General features: G+C 39.3%; 3 protein-coding genes across 4 annotated transcripts; 1 reads left to right on the top strand and 2 right to left on the bottom strand.

Annotated features, from left to right (window-relative positions):
- Positions 1-749: 749 nt before the first annotated feature.
- On the bottom strand, positions 750-3,121 carry LOC116249115 (receptor-like serine/threonine-protein kinase At2g45590). Its single transcript, XM_031622254.2, has one exon. It carries the CDS (start codon positions 2,999-3,001, stop codon positions 911-913), a length of 2,091 nt encoding a protein of 696 aa, XP_031478114.1. The 5' UTR covers positions 3,002-3,121; the 3' UTR covers positions 750-910.
- A 1,813-nt stretch (positions 3,122-4,934) lies between these two features.
- LOC116248160 (protein DETOXIFICATION 46, chloroplastic-like) lies at positions 4,935-17,256 on the bottom strand. Its single transcript, XM_031620795.2, has 14 exons — positions 16,487-17,256; positions 16,294-16,388; positions 14,396-14,504; positions 13,387-13,442; positions 12,049-12,104; positions 11,561-11,699; positions 11,287-11,424; positions 11,129-11,197; positions 10,867-10,977; positions 9,054-9,182; positions 8,761-8,838; positions 6,590-6,661; positions 5,682-5,744; positions 4,935-5,578 (listed from the first exon to the last, which is right to left on the bottom strand). Exons 1-14 carry the CDS (start codon positions 16,905-16,907, stop codon positions 5,477-5,479), a joined length of 1,638 nt encoding a protein of 545 aa, XP_031476655.1. The 5' UTR covers positions 16,908-17,256; the 3' UTR covers positions 4,935-5,476.
- Positions 17,257-18,819: 1,563 nt separating this feature from the next.
- LOC116247006 (D-ribulose kinase) lies at positions 18,820-26,127 on the top strand. 2 transcript variants are annotated; one of them, XM_031618948.2, is made up of 9 exons: positions 18,820-19,064; positions 20,607-20,823; positions 21,543-21,686; positions 21,782-22,034; positions 22,263-22,395; positions 23,555-23,643; positions 23,727-24,004; positions 25,557-25,626; positions 25,715-26,127. In XM_031618948.2, the coding sequence occupies exons 1-9, from the start codon at positions 18,998-19,000 to the stop codon at positions 25,916-25,918; spliced, it is 1,455 nt and encodes a 484-aa protein (XP_031474808.1). In that variant the 5' UTR covers positions 18,820-18,997; the 3' UTR covers positions 25,919-26,127. The 2 variants fall into 2 exon arrangements, with proteins under 2 accessions (XP_031474808.1, XP_031474809.1); XM_031618949.2 differs by lacking the exon at positions 18,820-19,064 and having other exon boundaries at positions 20,635-20,858; positions 21,547-21,686.
- Positions 26,128-27,414: the final 1,287 nt, after the last annotated feature.

Raw genomic sequence — 27,414 nt, forward strand, 5'->3', positions numbered from 1 at the left:
ATTGAAATATACAAATACTGCCTACTCTTTATAAGCCCACAGATTACATTTTCTATTAATTTGAATTTGACTCTATTGCAAACCTACTTTTCATTTCATATGATTTTGATATGGCTTTGTGACTACCCTGCTTTGGATTTGCGATTTAATTCAATGCCCAAATCACAAAAAGGTGGAAGCAAGTGACTATTTTGCCCGTCAATCTAAATTTTTCATGCCAAATCTTACCAAAATAGTAGTGCAAAATTAGAAAGCTTAAAAATATGATAAACCAGCTCTCTCTCTCTCTCTCACACACTCACACACACACACACACACATTTGAGTTAAATAATGAATCTGAGAGCAATATTGAATCTCTCAAATATACGGATTTTCAGCGTTCAATTTCAGGGCATTAATTTAGACCTTCGTGTACTTTCCGCTCATTCTTTGATGGTGCTTTCCCAGTGAAACTGGCAGAAAAATGGAGAGGACCAAACAAGATGCTCTGATTTAAGCATCGCTTCATCTCCCTCGCTTTTATTAGCCACACAAAAGCAACTGGGAATCAAGCAAAACAATTTAATGGTAAAATTATCTTCTTTTAATGTCGTCCTGAGCGTAACAATGGTGTGGAGGGTATTCTCAAATAAGCAATTAAATAAAGTCTCCAAAATTTTCAGCATATTGTTGTAATTGTGGGAAAGTTTGGGCGCCCTCCATTAAACGTTTGTAACTTCAAAATCAAAGAGAGGGAGGCTCAAGGAGGAACCAAAAAATCTGCTTTTCCTGATTTTGATTTTCTCTTTCATTTTGCTTCTTTTTACTTTTTCAGTATACTTTTCCACAGAACAGAGAAAATTAAAAAAGAAAAAAAGAGGAATACCAGTTGGTGGCGGCGGTGATCACTGCCGCGGACTTGCGAGTGGTCACGATGGCATATGGTCTCTGTTGTCGCCGGAACTCCTGAAGGTTGATTTCCTACGGGATGACTTGAACTGAAACCCGCAAGGAGGAGAGGGGGAGAATTCGACGGGCAGGTTGGGGAGGTCGACGTCTCCGGACAGCATTTTCACCACCTCTGCTATGGCCGGTCGGCGAGCCGGCGACCGCTGCAAGCAGAGGAGCGCCACTGTAATGCAGAGTAAGGCCTGCTCCCGGTCGAAAACCTTCAAATTTGGATCGACCAGCTCGAGTAGTCGAGCCGAATGGGCGAGGTGGCGCGACCAAGAGATCAGATTGGCCCGCTCAAACTCCGTCATCGGCGACGCCGTCACCTGAAGCGGCCGCCGGCCTGAGATGATGACAAGGAGGAGGACGCCGTAGCTGTAGACATCGCTCTTCTCAGTAAGGATTCCACCACCGCCATACTCCGGCGCCACGTAGCAGACCGTGCCCCTCATACTCGGGGTGCTGCTGATTCCGCCGCTCTTAGGGACGTCGTCCCCGCTGCGGACGCTCCTTCGGCCGATCCGTATCTCACCGCTGAAGCCGTTCATCCACCAGTCGGCGGCGCCCCGGCTGCGCCATTTCTTCTTCCGCCTAGCGTCCGATTGGTCCTTCTCCCACCATAGCTCCCCCGAGTCGTCTCCTTCCCTCCGGTTATTCTTCTTTTTCCTGCTCTTCCGCGTCAGCTCTTCGCAGAACTCCTCCCGCCACCACTCCCGTCCCTGCCTGTACTTATCTTTCTTCCAGCTGCGCTCAATGTCCCGCGCCCCCCACCAATCGAGCCTCTTGTGCTTCCTCCGCTTCGGATTCTGTTTCTCAGCGGCAGAGGCCGCAGTACTTCCGTCCGCAGCCATCCATCCGCTACTGGGCCTGTCTTTAATTTCAGTCCCGATCCACTCCATGACGTAGTCCTTCACCCCGGATTCCGACCCACCATCTTGCCTCCACCACCAATCTCGGCCCGAGAGGCTCTTTTTCCTACAGTCGCCTCTCCTGTTCCCGCCGCTGTCCATGCTGAGCTTGTCGAAACATGCTTCGGAGACGCTCGTCTTCTCCATCAGTTCCGACGGCGATGCCTCTACCGCGGTCTCAGAGGCCGCCTCCCGAGTGTTATCCGGTGATGCATCGCCTGGCTCCGGAGAGAGGAAACTCGCCAGATTCTCTGGCGATCTGATCCCCTTACCGTCCTCCAACGTCGCAACGCTTTCAGTCTCCAAATCGGCGGACACCACCTCCTCCTCCTTCATCCTCTCCTTCTTCCGCTTCCTCCTCTTCCTCTCGCCCGCCGTTCCGGTCTCCGTCTCCAGATCAAGGACGACGGCCTCCGCCTCAATCTCCGATTTAAGCCGCGCGAGTCCAAAATCGGCGATCTTCGCAGCAAAATGCAGGTCGAGGAGGACATTACTCGGCTTGATGTCACCATGAATGATTGGGGGATCGCAGGCAGTGTGCAGAAACCTCAATCCCTTGGCAACATCAAGGGCAATCGACAATCGCAGCTCCCAATTCATGAGCTCCGGCGATTTCCGGTCGATTAGGGCATCCTGGAGGCTCGAGTTGTGCATGAATTCGTAAACCAGAAGCCGCCGATTCTTCCGATCTGAGCAGTACCCCAGCAACGAGACCACGTGATCGGAGAAGGCCAGCTTCCCAGCAAGAAGTAGCTCATTCTGAAACTCGCGCTCCCCCTGCAGCGAGCCGGGGTCCATGCGCTTCACTGCCACGGGTTGACCACAGTCGAGTGTGCCGCGGTAGACGGATCCGAAGCCACCCTGGCCGAGCTTGTTCTCCAGCGAGAAGGACCCAGTGGCGCGGCGGAGGTGCGAGTACGAGAAGCGGAGGAGCTTCAGGTTGGTTCGCAAACACGCTAAATCGTCCTTCTTCCTCCTCCTCTTCCTCCTCTGCCAGATTTTGCAGCAGAACACAGAGAGGAGGACGAGGCAGAAGACAGCCGCCGCGGCGCTCGAGGCGGCGGCGATGAGGTGGATGCCTGCAGCGAAAGTCCGGTGCTGCACCGGCTCGCGGTCTCCGGCAGCTGATTCCGGCGACGACAGGAGTTGGCGCGATGGCATCCTTCACGTCATGTGGGAGAGAGAGAGAGAGAGAGATGACGATGAATCTGCGATTTTGGGGTGTGGGAAAAAAATAAAAAGAAAAATTAAAAAAAAAATCAGTGATAGAGTTTCCTCGAAAAGATAAACAAGAAAAAGAATGGCAACATTTTCCTCGTCATATTATTTTTAAGATTCTCACCAATTACCCAAATCAATGAATGCATTTGGTCGGACCGGCGCGGTCCGAACTTTGTGGACGTTATTGTTCTGTACTATAAAAATGCCCCATGTTCTAGTTCACAAATGTCCAGTTTTTTTACTAAGGTTCCAATCAATCTTGAACCTCAAAAACAATATATATATATATATATATATATATATATATATATATATATATATATATATTTGTTATTTCAACTTAATGGATCTCATGTGAGACAATTTAAATTTATGAAAGTTTGAATACACGACACTCTAGTTAACATATATACCACCTTCCCCAGGTCACGAACCATCCCTGAACTCTAAAAGCAGTAGGAGGGAGAGACTTCGGCCTCTTAGAACATTTCATTTTAATAGATCTCATGTGACCTAGCTGATTGGAAATCTATCTTTTACAAATGAATTCAGATTCGATCCTATTAGCACAAGATTCAACATTTATATATGCAAATGGGCTCAATTCAATCTCCATCGAATCTTAGTTGGATGTCAGAATTATGTTCATTCTTAATTGTGAAACTGTCCAAATTAGAATCCTATTAATGATAATATTTAAACTTTTTACGAATTTCTTTTGTATTTTTCTGGATTTTTAAATTATTTTTTAATGTAATTTCATATAATAAAAATAAGTTTCGAAATAATATTTTTTATGCCATATAGTAATCCCATTTTGGTGTGATCAATACTCAATAGCCCTGAAAACTGAAATTAGATTAGTGATCAAAATGTTCTTATCAAACACCCTTTTAGAATTCCTCGAATATCATACGTTTCCACGTTGATATCCAACAACAGAAGGGCAAGATTAGAACTTAGATCCAACGTTTACAATAATAAATATTAGTAGCTTTTAAAAAGAAATAATTCACAAAGTGGTATTTGATAAAGTTACATATGCATTACTTAACATTTGAAAATAACTTAGATTGTTCCCAGATAACCAATTTTATCATGCATTAGCGGTTTAGATGGGGTTTAAAGAGTAGAGTATCATGTAATTTGATATTCAGAATTGTATTCAAACTCTTGTTTAAAACTGAATTTGGATCTGATCAGCATAAGATCTGACATGTGTGTGTAATCCATGTCAGATCTTTCTTAGATTTCAATCGGATGTGAGGCTCGAACCCGGACTTGGTTATGAATCTACATCCCATATCCAAATCTCATATACAATCAGATTTGAACTTTTTTTAACTAGATCCAACAATTGGATTTGAAATTGGATACATAATCGGGTATATCCAATCTGTTTTACACCTTAATTTGTCCCTCAAGTAATCAGACTTCCCCCATACAACCTTCTTTACAATCTGGATCCCTCTATCCACCTCAAGATCATTTTACATATACGGCTACCAATTTTTCCCCCTCTTTTAGATATAAGACAGAAAAAGGTCAAAAGAAAGTGCAGATTGGCAAAACAAAAAATCATCTTTCATCTTGGTGCATGCGATAATGTGATTGTGATGCGAATAAGCTGCATAAAACATACGGGTTTGGAATTGTTTTCGCTAAAAGAATATCTTATCATAATCCAAGTTCCCATGCACTTGGCTGAATCATATCTGTTCCATTCTCGTCCTAATGCACATGAGCTTTCTTAAGCTTACTGTTTCCACTTCATATTAAAAATGCAAAGTTTGCAACGTAATGTTGGATATCCATATGATATTGTTAGGTATCATTATAACATGTGAATACCCATATATTACAACAACATACATTACCTGAAAATAAAGCAAAATACATAACAGATATGCTAGTGAGACATCTCTGAATTCTTTTCTCAATATGCATCATTCTTGTGACTAGATGAAACTTGAAAGTACATACATCACTCAGCATTCTTATGATTACAGAGAAATGCAGCATGGTACACATGTGGATAATGCGTATTAACAAGAATAATGGCCTAAATAGCTACTGGGGGATGAGCGTCCTAGTCTTAGAGCTTTTCCCCCTCAATGCAGTAAATCTTTGTCCCGTCACCAGCACAGGAGTTTCCACATTGTATGTAAATTTTCACTCTCATATTGCTGGATTATTGAAAGAATCGACTGTAATACTAGTGTAACTGGTGCACTGCGGTATTCCCCTTTGCATTGCTGCTTTTTTGGAAGAATCAACTGTAATAGTAGTGCAACTGGTGCATTGCGGGACTCCCCATCTGCAACAACCTTCCTACCAGTGAACCTGGAACCAGCAAAGGAGACATGTACACCAACAAGAACCAAAACCACGGCAGACCAATGGTCAAATGGAAGGCTATGCAGCTTTCAGCTTGCTAAGATTCTCGCTGCTCAGCCTGTCTGACAAAACCACACTTTGTGAAGAAGTCAGTCTCCGTCCAGCAAGTAAAAATCGTGCCTGAAAAGAAAGAAAAAAAAATCAAAGTCCATTTGTGACCTTGGATTGATATTAAGCCATTAGAAAACTGAGGTGGAAAGGGATGTTTGAGGTAGGCCATTACCCATTGGAATACTGAAAGTGTCCACCAACATCCAAGTAAACCACACCCTTTGTAACTGACGAGCTGTTCAAATGTGCATAATACCTTATCAGTCGAAAAATCCTGTAGCACTGAAACTGGCTACATTAACCCAGTAATTCAGCACTCATGTAACAGTTGATGGCACAAGTTTCCAGTAACAATGGCTTGAAAAATCAGTTCAACTTACTGTCTTGGAAGAATAGTTATGAGATGTATACTGGAATGATTTCAACATGAATATGGTAACAATATTGACGCAAAAGAAAATACAAGCAACCCGTTGGACATGATAAAACAGCCAAATAATCCTCTTAAAACTTCTAAATGCATCAAGCAATATACTATCTGTAAACATGGCTCTGGAAACAAGACTCCCTGAGAAACATGTTTGACTTGGAGGTCAGATCAGCTAGTCTGCTCACTTTAGCAAGTGGCATCAATAGGAGAGTGGGATGGTTTGTCACACCAACACCACTAAAGGGCTTGCAACTGTCTATGTGTGTGAGCCTGTGCATGTATTCGTGAAGGTGGAAGATGCAGCCAGAGGAAGGTGCAATAGCTAAAGTCTGATCAATCATTCTTCTTATACTTATGGACCTAGCCCCCTTCTTGCAATCATGTATAACCTAATGCATTTCATGATTATTACTGTAAACTTAAGCTCATTCTCAATAGTTGTTTCCTCTTGACACTTTAATATTCTCCTCTTGCAGTAGTTGTAATCTCATTCAAAGATTTGTGTTCTTGCATGCACTTATTTGTTTTCAAGTTCAGAGCAAGGTGAGGCATCATGAGAGAACTAAAACTTTTCATTAAAATAGAAAGGAGAAAGCATGAGCTGTTTCATTCATGATATTAAAATTAAATATGACAGATTGGTTGCTTACCAGTAGCAGAAGGCTGCCGAAGGAAAAGCAGCTGCTCATTGACAAGCTCAAGAACTTAAGGTCGCGCCCTGCCTGGCAGAGAAAAAAGTATGCAATATGCACTGTCATAAATCATAATAGCTATAATAGCTATAAACACCTTACAATGAACTTGAAGTAAACAATTCAAATTTTTGCAAAGAAAAAAACAAATAACAATGCAATGATTGACCCATTAGAAATAGAAATAGGGATGTTTCAATAAGGTAATTTCCAGAAATTGCAGGCACAAAGACAGAGTTGTTTTCTAGCCATCCATGAATGACAGAGAATAGAGATGGAGGAATGGTTCACAATCCACTTCATTACCATGTAAATTCGCATAATAGCTAAAGAAAGTCTACAGTGAAGTGAATAATTTGCATCAGTTCAGAGTTTAGACAAATAAATAACTAATACAAGACGAGTGAGCCATTAGAAATAGAAAAATAGATATTTCAATCTCTATATACTAGGTGGCAGTTACGAAAAGAATGTTGTTTTTAAAACATCCATGGGGAGAGGAGAAAGGGCTGGTGGAAAATAGTAGGACTATTTCAAAACGAATATATGCCACTAACTTGGCAAATAATTGGAAATCTATTCCAATTCCATTTCTTTTCTATCTAATGGTATTACTCGTGGAGTATGAGTTTCTTGGAGGTTTTCAACTGCTAGTGGTCAAACGACCCTGTCCTTGATAGTTTTCATTTTCACAATAGGATTAAAATTCTCATCACAAACTGACTTGCTTTCTCGTGAATACACTTTTCTCACTGCAAGACTTATAGCTCTCAAAAGTTCCATTAAGCTTACACTAATCTTATAAACCTATTTTCATCAGTCATGTCCTTACATGGTGGTCTTTCTTCCATCTCCCATGTTTGATGTTCATTTAAAGCTTTCATCTCCTCTTCGTTGCTATTGGTCTCCTGCCTCTGCATGTGCACTTTGCCTCTCAGATAAAACTAAGAGTATTTGATACTCAGTACTGAAATTTCCATAATTTATTTATCTAATGAATGCTGAATCTCTCATGAGGGCAATCACATCTACTTCAGGAGCCACAACCTCGACCACTTCATCTAGATACCCTGATATGTTTTTTTGAAATCTTAATTAAGAGCCTCTTTGCATATGATATATATGATATAGACACACTACCAAGCTTATAATGTGTATAAACTGAATTGTTGATGATTCAATGGTTCCTTTTGTTCCAACAGTTGATAAGATGTTTTGTAGATTAAATCATCGCCAAAATAGTATTAGATGATTTCAAAAGCTTTAGTGTTTCCAATGTTAGATGTATCTCAAAACTGAATTTAATCCTTCTTTCTGTTTAACAAATCACTGATCACTGGTGCAATATTCCTCTAAACTTGTTTAAATTGTACTAGTTTCCGAACAGGGAAACATTCTGTAAAGAGCACTAGTAACCACAGAAATACTGTAGAGGTCATTATACACCTTTATTGATGAGATTTTAAAATATATGCAGAATCACTACTACAAGTTTCAACAGCAATTCTTTGGAGACAAAGTAATCAGTGGATCAGCAGTTGAAACTCAGGTAGCTTCCATTTGCAAGAAACACTGAAAATGGACGGCGGTTGTTGCTAGAAAAGCTAATAGTGCATTTCTTACTGCTACTGCATCGAGCAGATCAGAGATATCGGAATTTTATACCCTGAAACAGTTATTTTGGACAGAATTTTTCCCAATATAGTTTTACATTATAATAGTATTGTTCTTATATTTAACAGTAAAGGTTGGGTTAGGAGGATGAAGCTGGTAATTGAAGGTTTCAAGATCAGTGACCGGTATAGGTGGATCAAGGCAGACTCGTACAAAATGAATCTAGGTAATATCAACTCTGCTATTGAAACTGCTGTATTTTTCTCCTTTCTGGAAGGGGGCCTATGAATTGAGAGAATGGGTCACCTGCCGAGCTGACCAGACCAACTCTCTGAGCCAAGAAATCGATGCAATTCCTTAATGTGGGTCCTTTTCTATTTTGAGTTTGGTATTGGGTCAATCTGTGAGTGAGGTGCATGAACCTTCCCCGTATCTTGTTGATATTATAAAAGGTGGAGTCCTATCACCAGTAGTTCTTTTTTGAAAAGAAGTGTTATAAAAGCAGGATTTCTTACCAATAAGGTCCCTTCAAGGCTGTGTGTTGGAGGCGTAATCACAAGAGCCACAAAGTAGGGCAGCAACACTGTTTGCATCTGCAGAGTAGCAAAATGTGTAAATATCAGCACCTACACAAGAAATCACCCATGTCCACCTGTTTCCCCTTTTGCGGCCCCTTCTTTCTTATTGGAAATTATATTGTTTTATGCTAACTGATGACAAGTTAATAAACAATAATTAAATTAAAAAAGAGCAAAGAAGCTTGACTGATAAGGCCAACATAGCAACTTTAGAGTATTAGAGAATTTACCTCACTGACAACGTTATGATCACTTGTGAAAAGATAGGGAAAGAGCCAAGGAACCATCGTTCCTATAGTTCCCAACAAGAGTCCTGTACAAATCCCAATGATCACAAGTGACTGCAGTAGTTGTTTTGCCTGCTTGGACAATGAAGACAATGGAAACTTTTAGATATCCCTAACAAACTCAAACATGCAGATTATGTATAGATTTGAAAAAAACAAATGGATGGGAGATCCTGTTATTTGGCAGCATATTTCACAAACAATTACACAGACCAAGAGAAAGAAAGCCAGGAGATAAGGTTAGGTAAACAACAAGAGATTAGCAGGGCATCTTCAAAAAGGGATCACAAAACTCAGCCCTTTGAGATCACCAGTAGGTGAAGTTTAGGGTGGAAGAGCATGTAATAGCTATAGGAAATGCCTGTCCAGTTCAGAGCATACCCAGGACAAAGGACAAGAAATTATGGTAGCAAAAATATTCACCATGAAAAGTTTTCAAGGTCACCTTTAGTTTTCCAGCATTATACAGCCACATGTGCACCCATGGGGAAGATTCAGATATTCTTAATCAATCTAGAATAAAGCCAATCTATACAGAATGATGGCTACCTATAGAAAATAAGAAAATGCATTGTAATTACTTTTTCATGTATTAGGGCACCAGGAACTGCAATGATGATTCATATGCAGGAATTACATCATTAATAAGGCACATACATCATCCACCAGGGACAGTAATAAAGTCCAGACCTAATTAAAGACATGACTAATATGACTATCTAATATTGTTACACTTTTATTGGACCTTTCCTTTACAATTATGTACCGGAAAGTATTCTCTAATCCACCATACAACTCATCCTTCCTTGAATCAATTTGTCATGCAATAGTTTTTCAAGAAGAACGCAAACAATAAGCATAAACTGTTACTTCTTATATCTTGATGCCGTAAGATTTCCTTCCTCGCACTTCTAGCTTGATAGTTACCATAAGAACATTTTCAGCATGACTGACAACTTTAGCCCTATTATAACACCTTTTATCCATCTTTATAAACATTTGCTACCTTAGGACAAAGAAATATGGCCATTCTATTTGTACTCAATGTACTTAATCCTGAGAACCCAAGCTAGGTTAACAACACATATTTAAGCTGCCCCCAGAAAAGCATAAAAGAATGTTAGAGAAATAGCATCCATTAGGTCCCGGCAGTGTCCCCTTCATCATTATTTCTGCTACCACCATGTTGTTACGTCAAAAAGGTAGATGTGAAAGGCCCAAGTACCTGCGTTGGAATGTGGGTAACAGCAACACGGGTGCATGGGTATGGCTGGATTTTAAAACTTAATATTACATTTTCAAACTGAATTTTTGCTTTAATTTTTGTTGTTTGTGGATCATACTACATACATAAATACATATATATGTGTGTGTGTACCCTGCCGTACTATAATTTCCAAAAATGGGCATGCTTTTAGTTTTACCCTCACTACCATATACCCATACTGCACTTGTACCAATACCTGTGTGACATTACTACATAACCATTGTTCTTGCTCATCCTCAATTTATTCAATAATGCACTTGCTTCAGAAAGCAAGAATGGAGCAAGCGAAGGTTGGGTCAACACCAGATTAACATAAGAGAATGATATTTCAAAATTGCACAATAGCCATCTAAAATATCCAAAAGGACATAAAACTCGACACAGTAAATGGATATATAAACAGTACTATTTTTAATTTCTTTGACATTTTCAGAATATTCTCAGCATAATCGAATCAGAAATTAGAAGGGAAAAGGGAGAGATCGAAACCTTGTCCAGATTCCGGTTGATGCCATATATCAATTCTGGCATAAATGATTGTGCTGTTTGTGAAAGAGGCTCACCCCATACAGTACACATACAGAATACACCTATCATAACCTTTAGATGAAGGTGAAAAAAACAATTAGACCAGACCAACTTTTAATTGGAAAAGCCAGATCAAGAATAGGAAAAAGGTAGAAAGAACCACAAGAAAAGGTCAGCAAACGAAAAATTACTAGGAGATAGTAAACTGGATCTTAGTAAAAACCTGATGTGCTGCAAGAGTAATTGTCCCCATTGATGTAGCAAAATAAGTAAGAAGTGAATAGAAAGCAACCTGATGAACATAACATATATTAGAGAGGCCACTTATGATACATTATCAAGTGGCTTTACAAGTAACATTGAAAATATCCGAAGCTCAACCTTAGAGAACATAGTCACAAATACTGGAGCAGCAAGTTCAAATATTTGTAGAAGTTCACTTGCTGATGGAATTGAGAGCAGAAACGCATTGAAACCAGTTCTGTTTAAGGAGTCAACCATCAAAAATGCTGCAAGAAACTGAAAGCCACGAAGTGATTGTGAATGGGATATGAAGATTACAAAAAAAAATAACGAAAACAGCAGAAATTTGCAGAGAAAATACACAAACAGTTGACAAATATTAACAAATGTGTAGAGCATGAGCTTAACATACTTGTGATACCATAGTTGCCCATGCAGCACCAACAATGCCATAGTGCCAGAAACAGCACAATGCAACATCTCCAAATGCATTCACCACACTGGCAATCACTAATACTTTCAATGGTCCAAAAGAGTCTCTCATCGCCAAACTGCAAAATGTAAGTTTAACTTGCATCAAAACTTGTGAAAGAGAAACTACTAAGTACAAAGTGATAAAGCAGGGACCACGTGTAAATAAAACAGATGCTACAAGTGACAGACACCAATAGGTTCCGTCTGAAAAAAATTAAAACTCATACTCCCTCAGCAAGGGGTTATAGCCAGAGGCATGCGACCCTTAGAATGTGCCTGCTGGCTGCCACTCAGACAATAAAAGGCAAGGAATAATGCAAATGCCTGATGGGCAACAATGGTCACCCAACAGCAAAGGGAATGTTCCAGAAAATCAAACTTTGTAGCTGCAAAAATATTGAAACACAGCAAAGATGTTTCCAATACCTTGCACTTTGAGCAACCATGCCAACAAGAACTGCAGGCCATGCTAATCCTCGGATCTACAGAGAAGCAGCAGAAAATTATTAAGCTTTTCCTATGTAAATGTAATATTCATGAAGATCTTAGATAAGTCCAGATCATTCTTACAAATGTCATCCTCAGATTTTTATTAGAGAGGTCGCTCTCGAGTATTAATTGGAAAGTTTGTTTTTCTCAAGAGAGTTTCAAGAGTTAAAAACAAAAAACATGTAAAAATAAAAAAAAATGAAATTATGAAATTTCTACTAAATTTCTTACAAGAACATTGACAAACAATCAAATACTTAAGAAAAGTTAAAAAGAAAAAAAATAAAATGCGAAACTTAAAACATATTAAAAATTATTTTAGAAAAAAAAAATTGAGAATACCACAAAAATATTCTAATCTTGTGCAATACTTTGGCAATATTTTCAAAATATCATGATAAATTCCTTTTTTTTTCATTTCGGTTGTTTTCTGGTCAATCTAATCACAAGATTTCGGAAATAGCACCTTTATCTGTCAGAAGGGTTCAGAGATCAAATTCCCCTCCATTGCTTGGAGTTGGAGCTCACAGTTTGATCCCCTATTTCACTAACTGATGGGGTTTCTTTTCACCTTTTCCTCATTATACTACTTCATTATCGTTCACTGCAATGATCTCGTTTTTTCATCATGATCTCCTTGATTAATTTTATGATTTGATTTCTTTGAGATCATCCATATCCAAGTACAAGAAGCCCTTGATGAGTTGAATCATTACAAAGTAGAGTAGTACTCTTGTGGTTTTAAGTCAGACTCCATGATGCATCTTGCCAAGAGATTTTTGCTCAAGTGGCCAAATCATGCTTTATCTCTCCCTACATATACATAAATATATGCAGACGAATACCGCTCTTCCAGCATGCAGAGAAAGATATTGTTTTCTCCATCATGATCTCCAATAGAAAGTATGACACAGCTATCACATCATTCAGCTCCACTAATACTATAAAGCAACATATAGCATAGGCATATCTCTAGAGTATGAGATGATATTATTAGATCAGTAGAACACCCGCATTAGCAAAACAGCAGTAACAACCTGCCTATTTCTGCATGGTGAGAAATAAGGCGAACAAAACACAGCTAGTCTCATACTGGATAAGATATTGCAGGCATATTTCTAGAGTACGAGTTATTAGATGTCCACTAGATCAGGGAAACACAAGCAGTAAGAAAGCATCCCTGCTTGTTCTCGTGGGTTGAGAAATAAAGATGAACATATCGGGCATAAATTGCAACAAAAAATTATTAAATACTTCTCTTAGAGGAATACAAACCTGAACATATGAATTTGCAGCAGGAACTATGCCTAAATTTTTGGGTCCAATAAAAGCTGTAACATAGAAAAGATGAAATGATAATTAGAACAGCAAGTATCGTGCTGCAAATATGCTAGTAAATGTGAATTTAAATCCACGACTGAACTGCACATCAAGATGTCTGAAACATGCTAAAATTTGGTAACAAATATAATTTAAGACAGGTGAATTTTTTATGGGCCTCTAGCAATAATGCAAGTTATTTTCCAACTTTTGAGACAAAACACTTCCAGCAGATACACAAAACAACATGTAAATCATGCTAAAACTAAAAGCAATAGAAAACTATGAAGTTCTTTATTTCACTTTGCTGTGTGCATAAACTAGTCAAATTCAATTTCGAAACTAAGCCACAAATAGCTGTTTATTCAAAATAGTTTAACTTCATCTGACATTTTCTACCGAATTATAAGCTCAATTTACTGAACATAATGTATGCACAAGCAGGTAAATAGAAGCACTCGTGTGGCCAGGTGCATGTTCCCTAGGCTAAAAGACCATGGTATAATTTACTGTTCATATTTTTCTTTTTTGTCTCAAGTCAGAAGCACAGCCATCAATCATCTGAATTTAAAGCATTTAGGATCTCTTTGAATGGAAACCAAAAACATGAGTTTCTGCACGAAATCCCAGTGACATAACTATTTAGTACATGCACAATATAGGGCTGCAGGCTACAAGCTACACCAATAGTTTCTACAGTTGTGAATAATAATGGATCAAGTACACATGTTTGTCCCCACATATATTTGAAAATTAGAATAATCCAAGTGTATAAAAAATCACTAATTTTGCATCTTTTTAGTGTGAAATGATACTATTAGCTACTTTGCACCATTAAGGATGATGTGGTCCTCGTGTAGAACAAAGAATTTAACAAACCCATTTTTATAGACGAAAAAAGTGGAAAATATGAAAAAGAAACACATCTGACCCAATATTATTAAACTTATAGTCATGTTCTTACCAGATAGTATCTGGGCGCCAAAGAATTTCATAAGGAAAAGCATCCCAAGGCCAGAAGCTAAGGCAACAAAAAGCAACATGGATATATGTCGCTGAGCCTCCTCGCTATCCTGTAAGATTATCATATATAAAGAGATGATGCAAAATCTCAGGAACCTGATTTCAATAAAGAAAAGAGAACAACATGCTCAGCTAGTAAGATAATGAAAAAAGTAGATAAAAGCAGAATTATACAGCATATGAGCTGTTGCAATTGTCAATAGCCATGGTGCCAAGCATACATGGATGAACCTCCAAGCTTAACAAGGTCAAGAATGATATTTCATAAATGAAAGTAAGAGGTCAAAATTCCATCAAATATCACCAATGCCTGAAACATTCTGCATTTGTTTGTTTAATGTTACAAGTGTGCACTGTGCAGCAACTGAAAGCTCAAAGTAGATCTTATAAAAGAGATTGTGCCCATGACTGAACGTGTTTGGGAGTAACACATAATGTCAAGCAGATATCCCACTGCCTAGGATGCATGTCAGGAAGACATGGATGTGTAAGACATATATCAGGAACATCACAAACATGGAGGCCCTTATGGCCAAAAGGTGGGCACCATATGACCATAACTTCCTACTGTGAATGCTTGGCAGCTATGGTAGTTTTTGGTTTTACCTTTCCTCAATTTCATTTATGTTATCTTTAGTTCTTCGTTTTGCACTCTCCCAACCAGTCGTGGATGTTGTTGTTCCCCAAGTGCTGCACTGATGAGCTCCAAGGGGAGATTCCAACAGAACCTCAATGTTGCTGGTGTGGGGATGAAGATGATAAACAATCTAGTTGAACTGTGCCAATACTCTGATAGGCAGCGCCCATTGACCGATCTGCCACTAAGTTTTCTCGTGAATATTTCAAGGAATCAGTGCATTACAGATAAAACCATAAATCACTTTTTTGAAGACAAGACCTGGCCCGGCTGGTTCAACTTTGGTGCTCATGCTGGCTTTTTCAACCGCATAAAACGCTTGAGATAAAGACCCTTGGGTCTCGAGAACCTTCACCCAAGTAAGGGCCATGAGTTAATCTCACAGGAAGCATAGTAAGAGTTTCAACCCGTGACTGGCAAGGGCCCTCTCAGTGGTGCTAAGTTGCCCCCCTGATTTCTGTCCTATGTGATCTCTCTCTCTCTCTATCTCTGCCCACTGACCAATAAGAACTGCGGATTCCAATGTGGATTGGTATGGAGAGAGAGAGAGAGAGAGACCTGGTTTCACATGACAGGAAAGGTGGACCAGAAACCATACCAACTTGGATATCGATTCAAACGAAGAAACTCGGATTTACAGTATGGTTCAGTAAGCATGCAGAGAGAGAGAGCATGGTACAGAAATCAAGAGGTAAGCAAAACCAAGAGGACCCTTGCCGGTAGGCTGTTCACTGTAAACTCAAATTTACAGTATGGATCAGTAGGGATGCGCACACACACAGAGCATGGTACAGAAATTTAGGGGTTAGCAAAACCAAGAGGACCCTTGCCAGTAGGCTGTTGGTCACCGTAAACTCAAATTCACAGTATGAATCAGTAAGCAGGCACACACACACGCAGAGTATCGCAGAGAAATCAAGGGGTTAGCAAAACCAAGAGGACCCTTGCTAATAGGCTGTTGGTCACGGGCTCAAATTTCATTCAAGGTTCTTAAGGTCTTCATTTCAAGAGTTCGGTTGAGGGGACCACCATAATTACCGCAGAGCAAAGGTTAAGCCAGCGGGGTGGTCTCCTACTCCAAAAATCACTTATCTGCTAAACCAAGATATTCAATTAACAATTTCTTTAAATGCATCGGTAATTTTGCATGGAACTATGTAGTTACAACCAATCCAATTGGAGGGAAATGCCTGACAACAAACCTTTTTTGCGAGCGAAGTAGCGACCATGTTGGACGTAGCTATCGAAAGGAACATGAATATGTAACTCATGTAATCGCAGACAACCGTTCCCGGCCCTACTCATTCACCAGTGCATCAAGTTCCAAAAACATTAAAACACAGCTCAACAGGGTGGACAACAGTTAACAAGTTAGGAACAGCAAAGGCCAGTTACCCAATGCAGCGAGTTCCACGGAACTACTCTGCCCCACGACTGCTGTGTCGATGAGACTCATCATCGGGCCGCAGATCCACAGGCCAGCTGCCGGGGCGGCAAACGCCACGATGTCCTTGACCTGCTGCCAGATGCCGATGGGCAATTCCGCCCCACGACCATCAGCGGTTTCAGCAATTCGCTCCTCCATCCGAAGGTCGACCTCCTCGTCGCCGGAATCCCCCGGGCGGACCTCACCATCTGGGCAGACGTGCGAAGCTAGAGGACGAAGGGCAAGCTTCCGAGGGACCCACTTGGTGTATAGACCGGAAGAAGAGGGGTGGAGTTTCAAATTCAGGGGAGTCGCAATGTGGATGCGAGCCCTGGGATTGGCTAAAGGAGGACAAGATGGGTAGGGGAGAACAATGGCTCTGGAGGCCATTGATTACCAACCAAGTAGCATCGACCACAGATTCTCCTGCGGAAGGGGGAAAAACTGGGAAAACTTGATGACTCCAGTGGTCGACGGAGAGGGGTTGCAGAGGGACGTGGGTGGCGGGACTGACGGTTAGGAGGAAAAGGAGGAAGGAACTCAGATCGTGCTTCTATATACGGGAGACGGGGGTAGGTGGCGAGTCACCTGGCGGCCAAGAACGAGTGGCGAGGAGGGAGACTCGAAAGCTTCCCGCTGCTTCTGTAACGGTCGCGATTTTGGTGGGCGGCCCCGCCAGCGTGAGGAATATGCGCAGGGTGCACAGGCGACGGGAGCCCACTGCTTTACCAAAATTTCTCCGTCGTTGCTTTTGTTGAAAAAGAAAGAAGCTGACAACCAAATATTTTCAGAAATCTTTTCTTCCGTTAGATTTTCGAAAAAAAATAAACAAATTTTTGACCCGGAAATATAAATTATATGTTTCTCTCCATGCAAAAAGTAAAATCATGATTTTGAGCGTGGATCTTGATTCTGATGTAATACTTTTAATTAGAGATCATGAATAATGATGGTCTTTAATTTTCCTGCATTCATTCCCAAGCAAGGGTAAGAAACTTGTTTGAACCTTTGAATGTTCTAAGTGCAGCATCTTGGTGGTCTAGACTCTAAATCCTTAGTAGTGGAGACAAAAAAAATTTACTAAAGGCACTTTGAATACATAATGAAATGTTTGAGGGACACCAATATACAAATGCGCAAATGATTGGCGGCAACAAATATATAAGTAATTAAATTTTGTGAAACTATGTGGGCAACTGCCTACACGTGGATTGTGGATATATTAACTCATATTATCTGTTTGCATTCAAATAAACTATAAACCAAGGTATTTATATAGCAAGCAGAATGTGCTTTAATCATTTTATTTGTTCATTATTTTATGTGTGAATTTATTTTTAATTCCTTTCGCCACATGCCACAATATGCTTAAAGAAACGTGTGTTGTTGCATTTGAGTCTTTATCTCAACTTTAGGTCTAAGTATTGAACTTGATTTCAATGTTAATTACAAAAGCTTAATCTCAATTTGTCATTCCTTGTGGGCATTTCAACTTGCACATAAGAGAACAATATATAATGGCATTGATTACTATCGAACAAGCATACAAAATTCACAATATTTTTAATAATATAGACCATATATGTATGTATACATTCACATTCTCATTACATAGGCTGCAAAATAAACTATAGACGTATACATACACATACATATCCGAAAAAGTCAATGTTGGTAGGGACCGAATAGTTGTTAGATGGTTAAACTTTAATATTTGATTCCTCAAATATTTGACTTGAATGTCTTAATAAGTTAATATTGAATAAGTCAAGTAAAAAAATCTGAGTTTTTAGTCGGATTCTTGCATACCTAAAAAAAAAAAAATCAGAAACCGTGAGTTGCATACGTTGAAGATGTGTTCACTAAAGGAATTAAAATCAGTTGGCCGCCAGATGTTGTTAGATGATAAAATATTTAAAAACCACCGCTAAAAATACTGAAAATATTAGTGTTTTTATACTGCATTTAATCACTAAATTTAAACATTTAACCGCAGCCAACATATTTCAATTTTCCTTGTTTATAATTCTTCCGGCAGCATCTGATGGCTATTGCATGTCCCAGACTCGCCACCAGTTGCTTGCAAGTTATCCGGAGAATCGAGCTTTCTCATCAACCAAAAAACAAAAGATAAGCTGCTCTTTCCAATTTTACATTTAGCCATTTGCAGTAGAAGCAAGAAAAAAGGATGGCCGTGTGATTTTTGTACAGATTTGACCGTCTTCGTGCTATATCACCAAGTTATTGGCAGTCTTCTTGAAAATTTATTTCCGCAACAATTTGCAAGAAGCTGGGCGATGCCACGGATTTTGAAAGCGAACATGCGGGAAAAGTCGATCGATCGTCTCGTAAAACTTTTCCCAAGTTTAATGGTAAAACCACGCCACATCCACGCCTTTTTGTTGTTTTCACTCAATAAAACCGGCTCTGCATCATGAGAATCTTCCTTATCCTTGTTCCCCTCCTCTCACTTGCCCACGATGGCTTGTGCCGGGCCGTCGCTCCGCAATCTGCCGGCTCCTCGTCCACCGTCGCTCGTTACAAACGGTACCTGCTTCCAATACTCTCTGCTTGTCTGTCATGCTCAAGAATTGCTGCTCCCTGGTCTTCTAGCGTCAATTGCTCAAAGAATTTGAAGGATTTCAATATTGGGTGGCTTTCATATTTTTGGATTAGCTTCTCTAGTATTGCAAATTCCTCGGACTCTGCGTCTCATTCGATGTTAATCTAGAGGTTAGAGAGAATGTGGAGTACACTACCCCGAACCTTGAAAGAAGGTCCTGTAGTGTTTACCGGTCTTCCAAGCATATATGTTACCACTGTTAACATACATTAGATTCAGATGCTTAGATATACCTTCAATTGTATCAGCAAAATCGAATATAAGTTCATGCTACTAAATATAGACTGGGGAGCTGCATAACAACTAAAGACGTTTAGTACCGGAAGTTAACGAGAAAGTTAACCATGTATTATCCCTTCTCAAGGACATGGTTGTTAGACAATAAATCAATTAATGGATGCGCCATAGTTAACTAAAGGTGTCCAGTGGCACGTAGGCCGTAAGCAGAAAAATTCCATACATTGTTGGACATGATACGACTTGGACGAGGAGTTACTTGGACAAATTATTACTTTGTGATTGGTAAATTCAATCATCTCCTCATTCAGTTGGCCAAAAGGGCTATCCGTACCTGGCCAGATGGATTGGTTTGAACTCTCTAAGTTGAAGAGAGAGAGAGAAAAAAAGAAGAAGAAGAGTTAATATTGTGGCATGCGTCTGTTGCCTCAAGGCCTAGCTATGGAGAAGGCTTCCTGTGTCATATATGGAAAGAGAGGAATAGCTGAGCTTTTAGACAGAGCGACTACCAAAATAGGACATGATAAACATACATCACGTTGTTAAGTCAGTTCAGCACGTCCAAAGAAAGTGGTGTTTTCCCTCATCGTGAGAAAAGCTCAGTTCTTTTCCTTAGAAGGGCGACATCACTATGTTCTGTCAGTCTTTTCCTGCAAGCTGTATGTGCTTGACTGCTTGCTCGGCCTTCCCACAATGTGGATACTTTAGTTTATGTTCCTCATTCCCCAAATCGACCTTCTTCATTCACCTTAATTTTCTTTATCTGTTTCCGTTCGCCAACTTTTGATGATCGTCTCTTAAAAGCTGGACTTTCCAGCACTTTGTTCATGAGGACCTATGTTCTTTATATCATCGTCTCTTTAGTGAGGGTGGTAATGGTTCCAATTGTTTGTAATTATTCATGCCACAGCAAAGCTGTCTTCATGTGCCCATCTGCAGTATCATGACCATGCAGCAAACCAAAAGTGTCCCGTCTCTTCTATTTAACACCAGTGAAAAGGCTTCATTTTCTTTAAGCCTTCTTTGATCACTGTAGTACTATATATTTTATGGTGAATTCTTTAAATCATTTTGCTGTCTAGACTTTTTCCTATAAAATGTATTACAGAAATTTTCTGAAATGGATATTGCTTGTTTTTATGATTGGATATGTCCACTGCAAATTGGACGTAAAATTCTCATTTAACTAATCTTCATACTCTGATGTTTCTTCGTTAAAATTATTACAGGGTGCTGCTCTTCAAGGCAAAGAAATTTGTGCAACTTCATAACCAGGAAAAGCACAGGGATAATGTTGTGTAAAGCTGAAAAGGAAGCTGGTATTCAAGACACTGGACAGCTTTTTCTTGGAATGGATTTTGGTACATCTGGTGCTCGGTTTGCTCTCATTGACAAGCATGGAAAACTTTATGCTGAGGGAAAAAGAGAATATTCAAATCCATCATCGTAAGGGCATGCTATGCTTAGCCTTGGCATATTATGTTAGTTACTGTCTTCTGGTACTTTTGCTTATTCACATGGCATTGTACACCTTCACTTATGGACACCATGTTCAACAGATACCAACATTTTCTACAATATTGTTTTGTAGTTGAGAAAATATTTTAGTTTCTGTTTTTATGTCCTTAGATTCTGAAAACTCTTAGAAAACTTAAACCCTGGTAATTTTGGGTCCGTCCCTTTATTTAAACACATGCATGTGCTTATTAGTGGATATATTTACTGATGGAGGGAAGGAAGATATTGTTACCGTATGCTGTAGAGGTTCTTTTTCTAACCTTGGTAACTCTTTCTAGCCAGAAGTGCTTTTGATTTCCTTTCCTAGCCCGCTTCTTCTGACCAATGCTTCTTGACTACTAAGAGACTTCACCTACTCTATCATAACAGCTACAAGCTTTATTACTCAAACAGTTACATGAATGTCAATGTTTCATATTCTTTCTCAAATTGAGAAATTTACATCCATGTTCTGCATTTTCGTTGTTGATTCATGACAAAACATGAGTATTTCTAATTAGATACCTCCTCCTCTTTGCACTTGAATCCAAAGTCTTTCAAGGTATGAAGGAAAAAACAATCCTTCTAAACTTTGTATAGGCAATATGCATTATGCACTCTAGCCAATCTTTGCTTTCACCATGTTAATCTTTTGCCTACACATCTAGACAGGTCCATAGCGAAATAGATTGGGCAACTTCCTGGAAGAATGTACTTTTCAAAATTCTTGAAGATATACCACAGACCCTTTGTTCCCGTGTTTCTTCCATATCAGTTGATGGGACATCTGCAACCACAATGATAATTGACAGGTCGGATTTCAAGTTCTATCAGTACCCTAATTATTCTTCATTGTGTTTCTCATAATTACGTCCTTTTTTCCCCAAATGATTTTTTTCAAATGCAGTGAGACTGGGGAGCCTCTGTGCAGACCATTCCTGTACAATGAAAGCTTTCCTGATGCTTTGCCAGTTGTTTGTTCCATAGCTCCTAAAAATCATACAGTGTGCTCTGGTTCTTCTACCCTTGCCAAGCTTGTTTCATGGTGGGCTGCAGGTATCCCAAAAAGAAAATCCTCCATATTAATGCATCAAGCCGACTGGCTTCTGTGGCATTTACATGGAAAGCTAGGTGTATCTGATTACAACAATGCCCTAAAGGTAGGATGTTTCTTTTGTTGTCTTCATAATTTGTACAATTGTTTAATGATGAACGTCGCTCCTGTTGAGATGCAACCTTGAATTTGGGGAGATTGTATCTGGTTCACGGTTACATACTATCTTTGATGACTGAGACCAAATCCTTCAATGTAATATTTTTTGTTCACCTGTAAACATGAATCTCTCATTTCTTATTTGAGTGTTCTGGTGACTTCTGTTTCTGGGCAGGTTGGTTATGATCCCGAATCTGAGGCCTATCCATCATGGCTGCTTTCACAGCCATATTCATATATGTTGCCCACTGTCAGAGCTCCAGGAACTCCAGTCGCTTTCATAAAGGAAGATGTCAGATTGAGATTTGGTAAGCTTGGGTATGCATGTTTTCTTTCTCAAACCTGTTAGGTTTTTATGTGTCTGCTAACGTTTATCATTTGTCTGGCTCTGTTGTTCAGTCAGCATGGTCTCATTCTCTTCCTCTATGGAGTTTCTCCAAGGAATGCTGCTTCCTGATGTTCAACTGAATAAGATGGAGCAGCTTTCATGATTTGATATATAAAATGTCAAGATTTTATTTATGTCCCTTTTCTTCCTTTGCCACGTTCCTGATTGATTATGCCCATCAATATTTTTTCAGATGAATCCTGTAGTTTGAATTTGCCTCCTTGAAAATTTATAGGGTATAGACTTTATCTTCGCCGACTTTGTCATTGACCCAATGCCATTGCTATTAACAGAATAGTTGTTGTCATTATTATTATTATTATTATTTATGTCAACCCTATCTTTTCTAATTAAATTGATATGAATACTAAATTAGTTGAAAGATGAGGCGTGGACTTACTGAGCATGATCTTTCCTAATGACTCATGCATCTTAGTAAAGCAACTGTCCTTGGTGGCCCTCCTGCACTACCCTATTTGATCAACTGGGGGAGGATTCAGCCTAATTTAACGAGTAATTTTGAATATTTTCCACAACAGGAACTAAGATTTGTTTGCAGTTCAATTTTGCGGTTCTTCTTCATTTCGTTACATTAACCTTCTGCACTTTTGAGCTTTACCCATTGAATATTTCATGATATAGATAGGATTTTTGAGGGCTGTATACCTATCCAACAGATGAAAGCTTCTATGAAGTTAAACTGTCCTCCAGGAAATCTACCATGTATCTGTCTGTGAAGATGAACTTCTGTAGTCAACTTCTGCGGTATTTTCCCTCGGAAGCAAAAGCTTCAACAGAGCAAGCTCTAATGATCTTGTAACCCTAGCCACCTAGCACCATAGCCCATGGAACTTCTGATTCTGTAGTTAAATGGAATTCCCTGTTTTTTTCCAGTGTTTCGCACTTTCTCTTGCCCCTAGTTAAATTTTGATTCCTCAATTAAAAGTTAAAATCATATGGTAAATATTCTCTTGGACAATTTTTTGCAAAACGGAATTTTACCACTATTGCTGTATGCAAAGGATATAAGTTTCAATCACTGCTCAATTTAGAAATATAATTGAAGGAAATGCATGCAGGTCTGTCAAGAGACTGTATTGTTTGTACTGGCACCACAGACAGCATAGCAGCTTTTCTTGCTGCCCGTGTTGCAGAGCCTGGGAAAGCTGTGTGTTTTCCTTATTTGGATTTTGCTCCCCTTCAAGTTTTTTTTCCTGGATTATCATCTTAGTTTTTCTCTTTCATCGTTAGGTTACATCTTTGGGTTCAACACTGGCAATCAAGCTTCTAAGCACTTCTCGCATTGATGATGCACGCTTTGGTGTCTACAGCCACAGGCTTGATGATATGTGGCTTGTTGGTGGTGCTTCTAACACCGGGGGAGCTGTTCTTAGAAAATTATTTACAGACAAGAAGCTAGAAGAACTAAGTGAAAAAATTGATCCCTTGAAACCTTCTTCTCTTGATTACTATCCTCTGACTTCAGTTGGTGAAAGATTTCCTGTTGCAGATGCAAAGTTGGAGCCCAGGTATTGATTGCAATACTTTATCTCATCCATATAGCTATTTTCTTTTTATCTATTTATTTATGTATTTGTTTTTGAAATGTCTACTGACAACCTGATGACACTTTATTAGTTGCTTCACCTTCTCAATGCTTAAAATTTTAAGGATCTATCTCAGGTGCTAAGTAGTGATTTTGGTCAAACATGATGAGCTGTGGTAAGAAAAGGAAAATGGAAAAATAATCATCTGCAACTTTTACCACAATCTGAATTATTGCTAATACACGTCTTTGAAAGCAAGTTCTAATTGCAAAGCCTCTTAAGCTGAGGAATGAGGATGTTATTGGGGTTAGGGATCTAATGTAGGTAAGCAGTCCTAAGGACAACAAAGAAAGCAGTAAGCCAGTCTCTTTTCAGGTTGAAATGTTATCCTGTTGTTTCAACGTAAGCTGGTTTGACTTAGTGCGAGTAGAATCTTTGCATTATAACGGTTCTTAATTTGGCTTGAAATAGGCTGTGTTCCATGGGTATAGATATTGCTATTAAGACTTTAAGAGCACTATCTATTAGAAGACAGGTCAAAGCCTTTGTTACTCTATATTAGCAAACTGTCTTTGACACTGAACCTTCCATTAGAAAGAATGCTTTTCATGAAGCTGTTTAAATCGAAATTTTTTCTTTATGAAATAAATATATATGAATTATTTCCAATTTTTTATCCCGAAGTGCCGGCTCTGAGAAATTTTCAACCACGAATCTTTTTAAATGTTGAAAATTTTCTTGAATTTTTTTTTTCCGACGGATGGTTTATGTTTTAAGTATAACATGGACCCTCTTTGTGCAGAAAGATTCACAGAAAATGCTTTGGCTGCACGTATATTCCGTTTCTAGGCACAAAATGGTTTGCATCAGAATGCTTTGGACACAAATATGCTCATCTGATATGATTAGACATGACGCCCTTTACCTGGTCATATTTAAGTTTGCATGCAAATGGGTTTCTCCTGTAGTGGGCCTGTCTGACTCTCTTTTGCATTGAAACACGTCATATGAAAAATTAATTGCCAAAAGCCTATAAATTATTTCCTTCTCAAAAGGAGGCATATAACTTGAAAACATTGTTACATATATTGTCTATCTTCTCAAATAAAAAACAAAAGAAAGAAAACGGAAAAATAAAGGCCAACAATAAAAAGAGACAAAAAAGTGTCAATATTTTGAAAAAATAAATACCAAAACGAAAATATCACATTTTTATCTTGTTTTTCACATTTTTTAAGAAAAATGTTTTTGAATATATTTTAGTTTTCGATGTTTCTTTTAGTATCTTAATAAATATTTGGCTTTTGATCAATGTTTTTGTAAGAAAATTAGTCTGAACAAATTTTCATAAAATATGTATTGTATTTTGGGACTTTACAAAATTTCTTTTATATTCTTGAGGCTGTTTTCATAACTAAGAAAAACATCACCGATAAAAACCAGAGAATGGTATTTGTTACAATGTTCTTGATTTTCCTTGCATGGCTTATGACTTTAAAACTGGTCATGATTACTTAATTGTTTCTTTTGTCAGGATGAGCCCTCGACCAACCGACGATGTGGAATTCTTACATGGCATTCTTGAATCTATTTCTCGAATTGAGGTTCGTATCATGCTTTGTCCTACACTTCATTGGGGTATCCATTCTAATGGCTTTGAGGCTTTTGGCTACATTTGTATCTCTCATTTAGGCTAAGGCATATAAACTGCTTGAAGAACTTGGAGCAACAGAGCTGGAGGAGGTATTCACAGCAGGAGGTGGTTCAAAGAATCCACAATGGACAAAGATACGCGAGCGAGTGCTGGGGGTGCCTGTCGCTCGTGCAGCCCAAACAGAGGCTGCATATGGTGCTGCCCTTTTAGCACTCAAGGGTGCTCAACAGAATTTTCAATAGGGGGAGAAGATCTGATTTTCTCTGCAATTCAGTATACCACAAAGGCATGGAGTACATTGTCGTCGTATTTTGTCTCGGGCAGTCTTTCCCTTCTGTGGTTCTGAAATATAACTGCATAACTTTATTCCGAAACCCTTTTCTCATTTTGTTCGTACACGATCTTTGTCCTCTCCCTTGAAATTCTCGAATGAAATTCACTTCTCTGGAAATTTAGATTGGTACGTCAGATGAACAGAAGATGCCCTTGATTCTTGTGCTTGTAACGGAACCAAGGTGGCACATGGAAAAAGACAGAGTTGTCCATATTTGTAACTTGGACAGAGTTGCGGACATTGAGACCATTGCTATATTAACCTGTTAAAAAAATAAGATGGTAACTGTTGTTTTATGGTGACAGCAGCTATTCTATAATTCTAATCTTTGGGGTAACAACCCATCTCACTTTTGGGCTCGGACCCATGGCTTAGTGGATTCCAATCTGCCCTTAACTGTTTAAGCTCTAACCCCAAAAAAGAAAATCATGACAATTATTTATTTAATACCATTTTTATAAACTCTTGAAGATTCTTCAAAATCTTTAAAGCGAGATTAAATTTGTAGAGTGTTACAATCCACCCCTTTAAGGCACATGTGTCCGCGCGCTTGAAACCTCAAGTTCAAGTTCAAATGTTGAACCGGCTCTAATACCACTGTAACAACCCGATCCACTCCTATGCTTAGGCCACTAGTTCAGCAGATCATAATATGTCAAACCAAATTAAAACAAAATCACATATCATCGCCTCAAGATGGTGTCAACGGGTAGTGTCGACCTACAAGCCTTCCAATAGGCCTTCTCCTAACTTCTTGACGTTGCCATGGGACCCCAAAACTCAATGCTTCGCTCAGTCCATCCTTAACACATTCTTAAATGCTTTTTATAGTTAAAGTGTCTTCTCAAAAAATACACCCAAGTTACATATTCTTCTCCAACTAACACCGCAATACGCCCACTGACAAAAGCTTGTGCCACATGCTCAACAAAACGATTATAATCTTCTCACCCACATCAAAACTCTACCATGCTTCCCTATTGCTTCGAAAATCAACACATCATGGTAGAAAAACACTTACACATAGATCATCGTCTTCTCAACATAGTCATAAACTTCCCAAAATAGCAAAGTCGCTAATATATATCCCAAAATCACCAATACTTAATTCTATCATGCTCAAACAATAATTATACGTGTCAAATAGATAATATTCAATCATCTAGGCTCGATTAGGCCTTGCTCACCCCAATTCAAGAGTCTAGATTGCTGTAATCCTTCCGACAGCCACCTCACGGGTTTGAAAGGCTCTCAAACGGCTAGAATCCCTCAATGCCGCCACCACCAACGCCTTCACCCCGTTGCTATGTGGGGAAACAAATGCGTCCCCAAGCTGCACATTGACCAAAAAGCCCTAAACGAGTCAAAAATCGACCAAAGGGAGTTCAGACGGAGTGGAGAGAT

Source organism: Nymphaea colorata, chromosome 2 (assembly GCF_008831285.2).
Source record: "Nymphaea colorata isolate Beijing-Zhang1983 chromosome 2, ASM883128v2, whole genome shotgun sequence".
NCBI classification, from domain to species: Eukaryota; Viridiplantae; Streptophyta; class Magnoliopsida; order Nymphaeales; family Nymphaeaceae; genus Nymphaea; species Nymphaea colorata.

What these genes read in the sequence shown, in the direction of transcription:
- LOC116248160 (XM_031620795.2), bottom strand. Translation starts at nt 16,907, where the DNA reads ATGGCCTCCAGAGCCATTGTTCTCCCCTACCCATCTTGTCCTCCTTTA. An exon ending in CGTGGAACTCGCTGCATTGG is followed by an intron (nt 16,389 to 16,486) that starts GTAACTGGCCTT and finishes GTGAATGAGTAG; the next exon opens with GGCCGGGAACGGTTGTCTGC. An exon ending in ATGGTTGCTCAAAGTGCAAG is followed by an intron (nt 11,700 to 12,048) that starts GTATTGGAAACA and finishes TACATTTTGCAG; the next exon opens with TTTGGCGATGAGAGACTCTT.
- LOC116249115 (XM_031622254.2), bottom strand. Translation starts at nt 3,001, where the DNA reads ATGCCATCGCGCCAACTCCTGTCGTCGCCGGAATCAGCTGCCGGAGAC.
- LOC116247006 (XM_031618948.2), top strand. Translation starts at nt 18,998, where the DNA reads ATGGCTTGTGCCGGGCCGTCGCTCCGCAATCTGCCGGCTCCTCGTCCA. An exon ending in ACCACAATGATAATTGACAG is followed by an intron (nt 21,687 to 21,781) that starts GTCGGATTTCAA and finishes TTTCAAATGCAG; the next exon opens with TGAGACTGGGGAGCCTCTGT. An exon ending in TTGCAGAGCCTGGGAAAGCT is followed by an intron (nt 23,644 to 23,726) that starts GTGTGTTTTCCT and finishes TTTCATCGTTAG; the next exon opens with GTTACATCTTTGGGTTCAAC.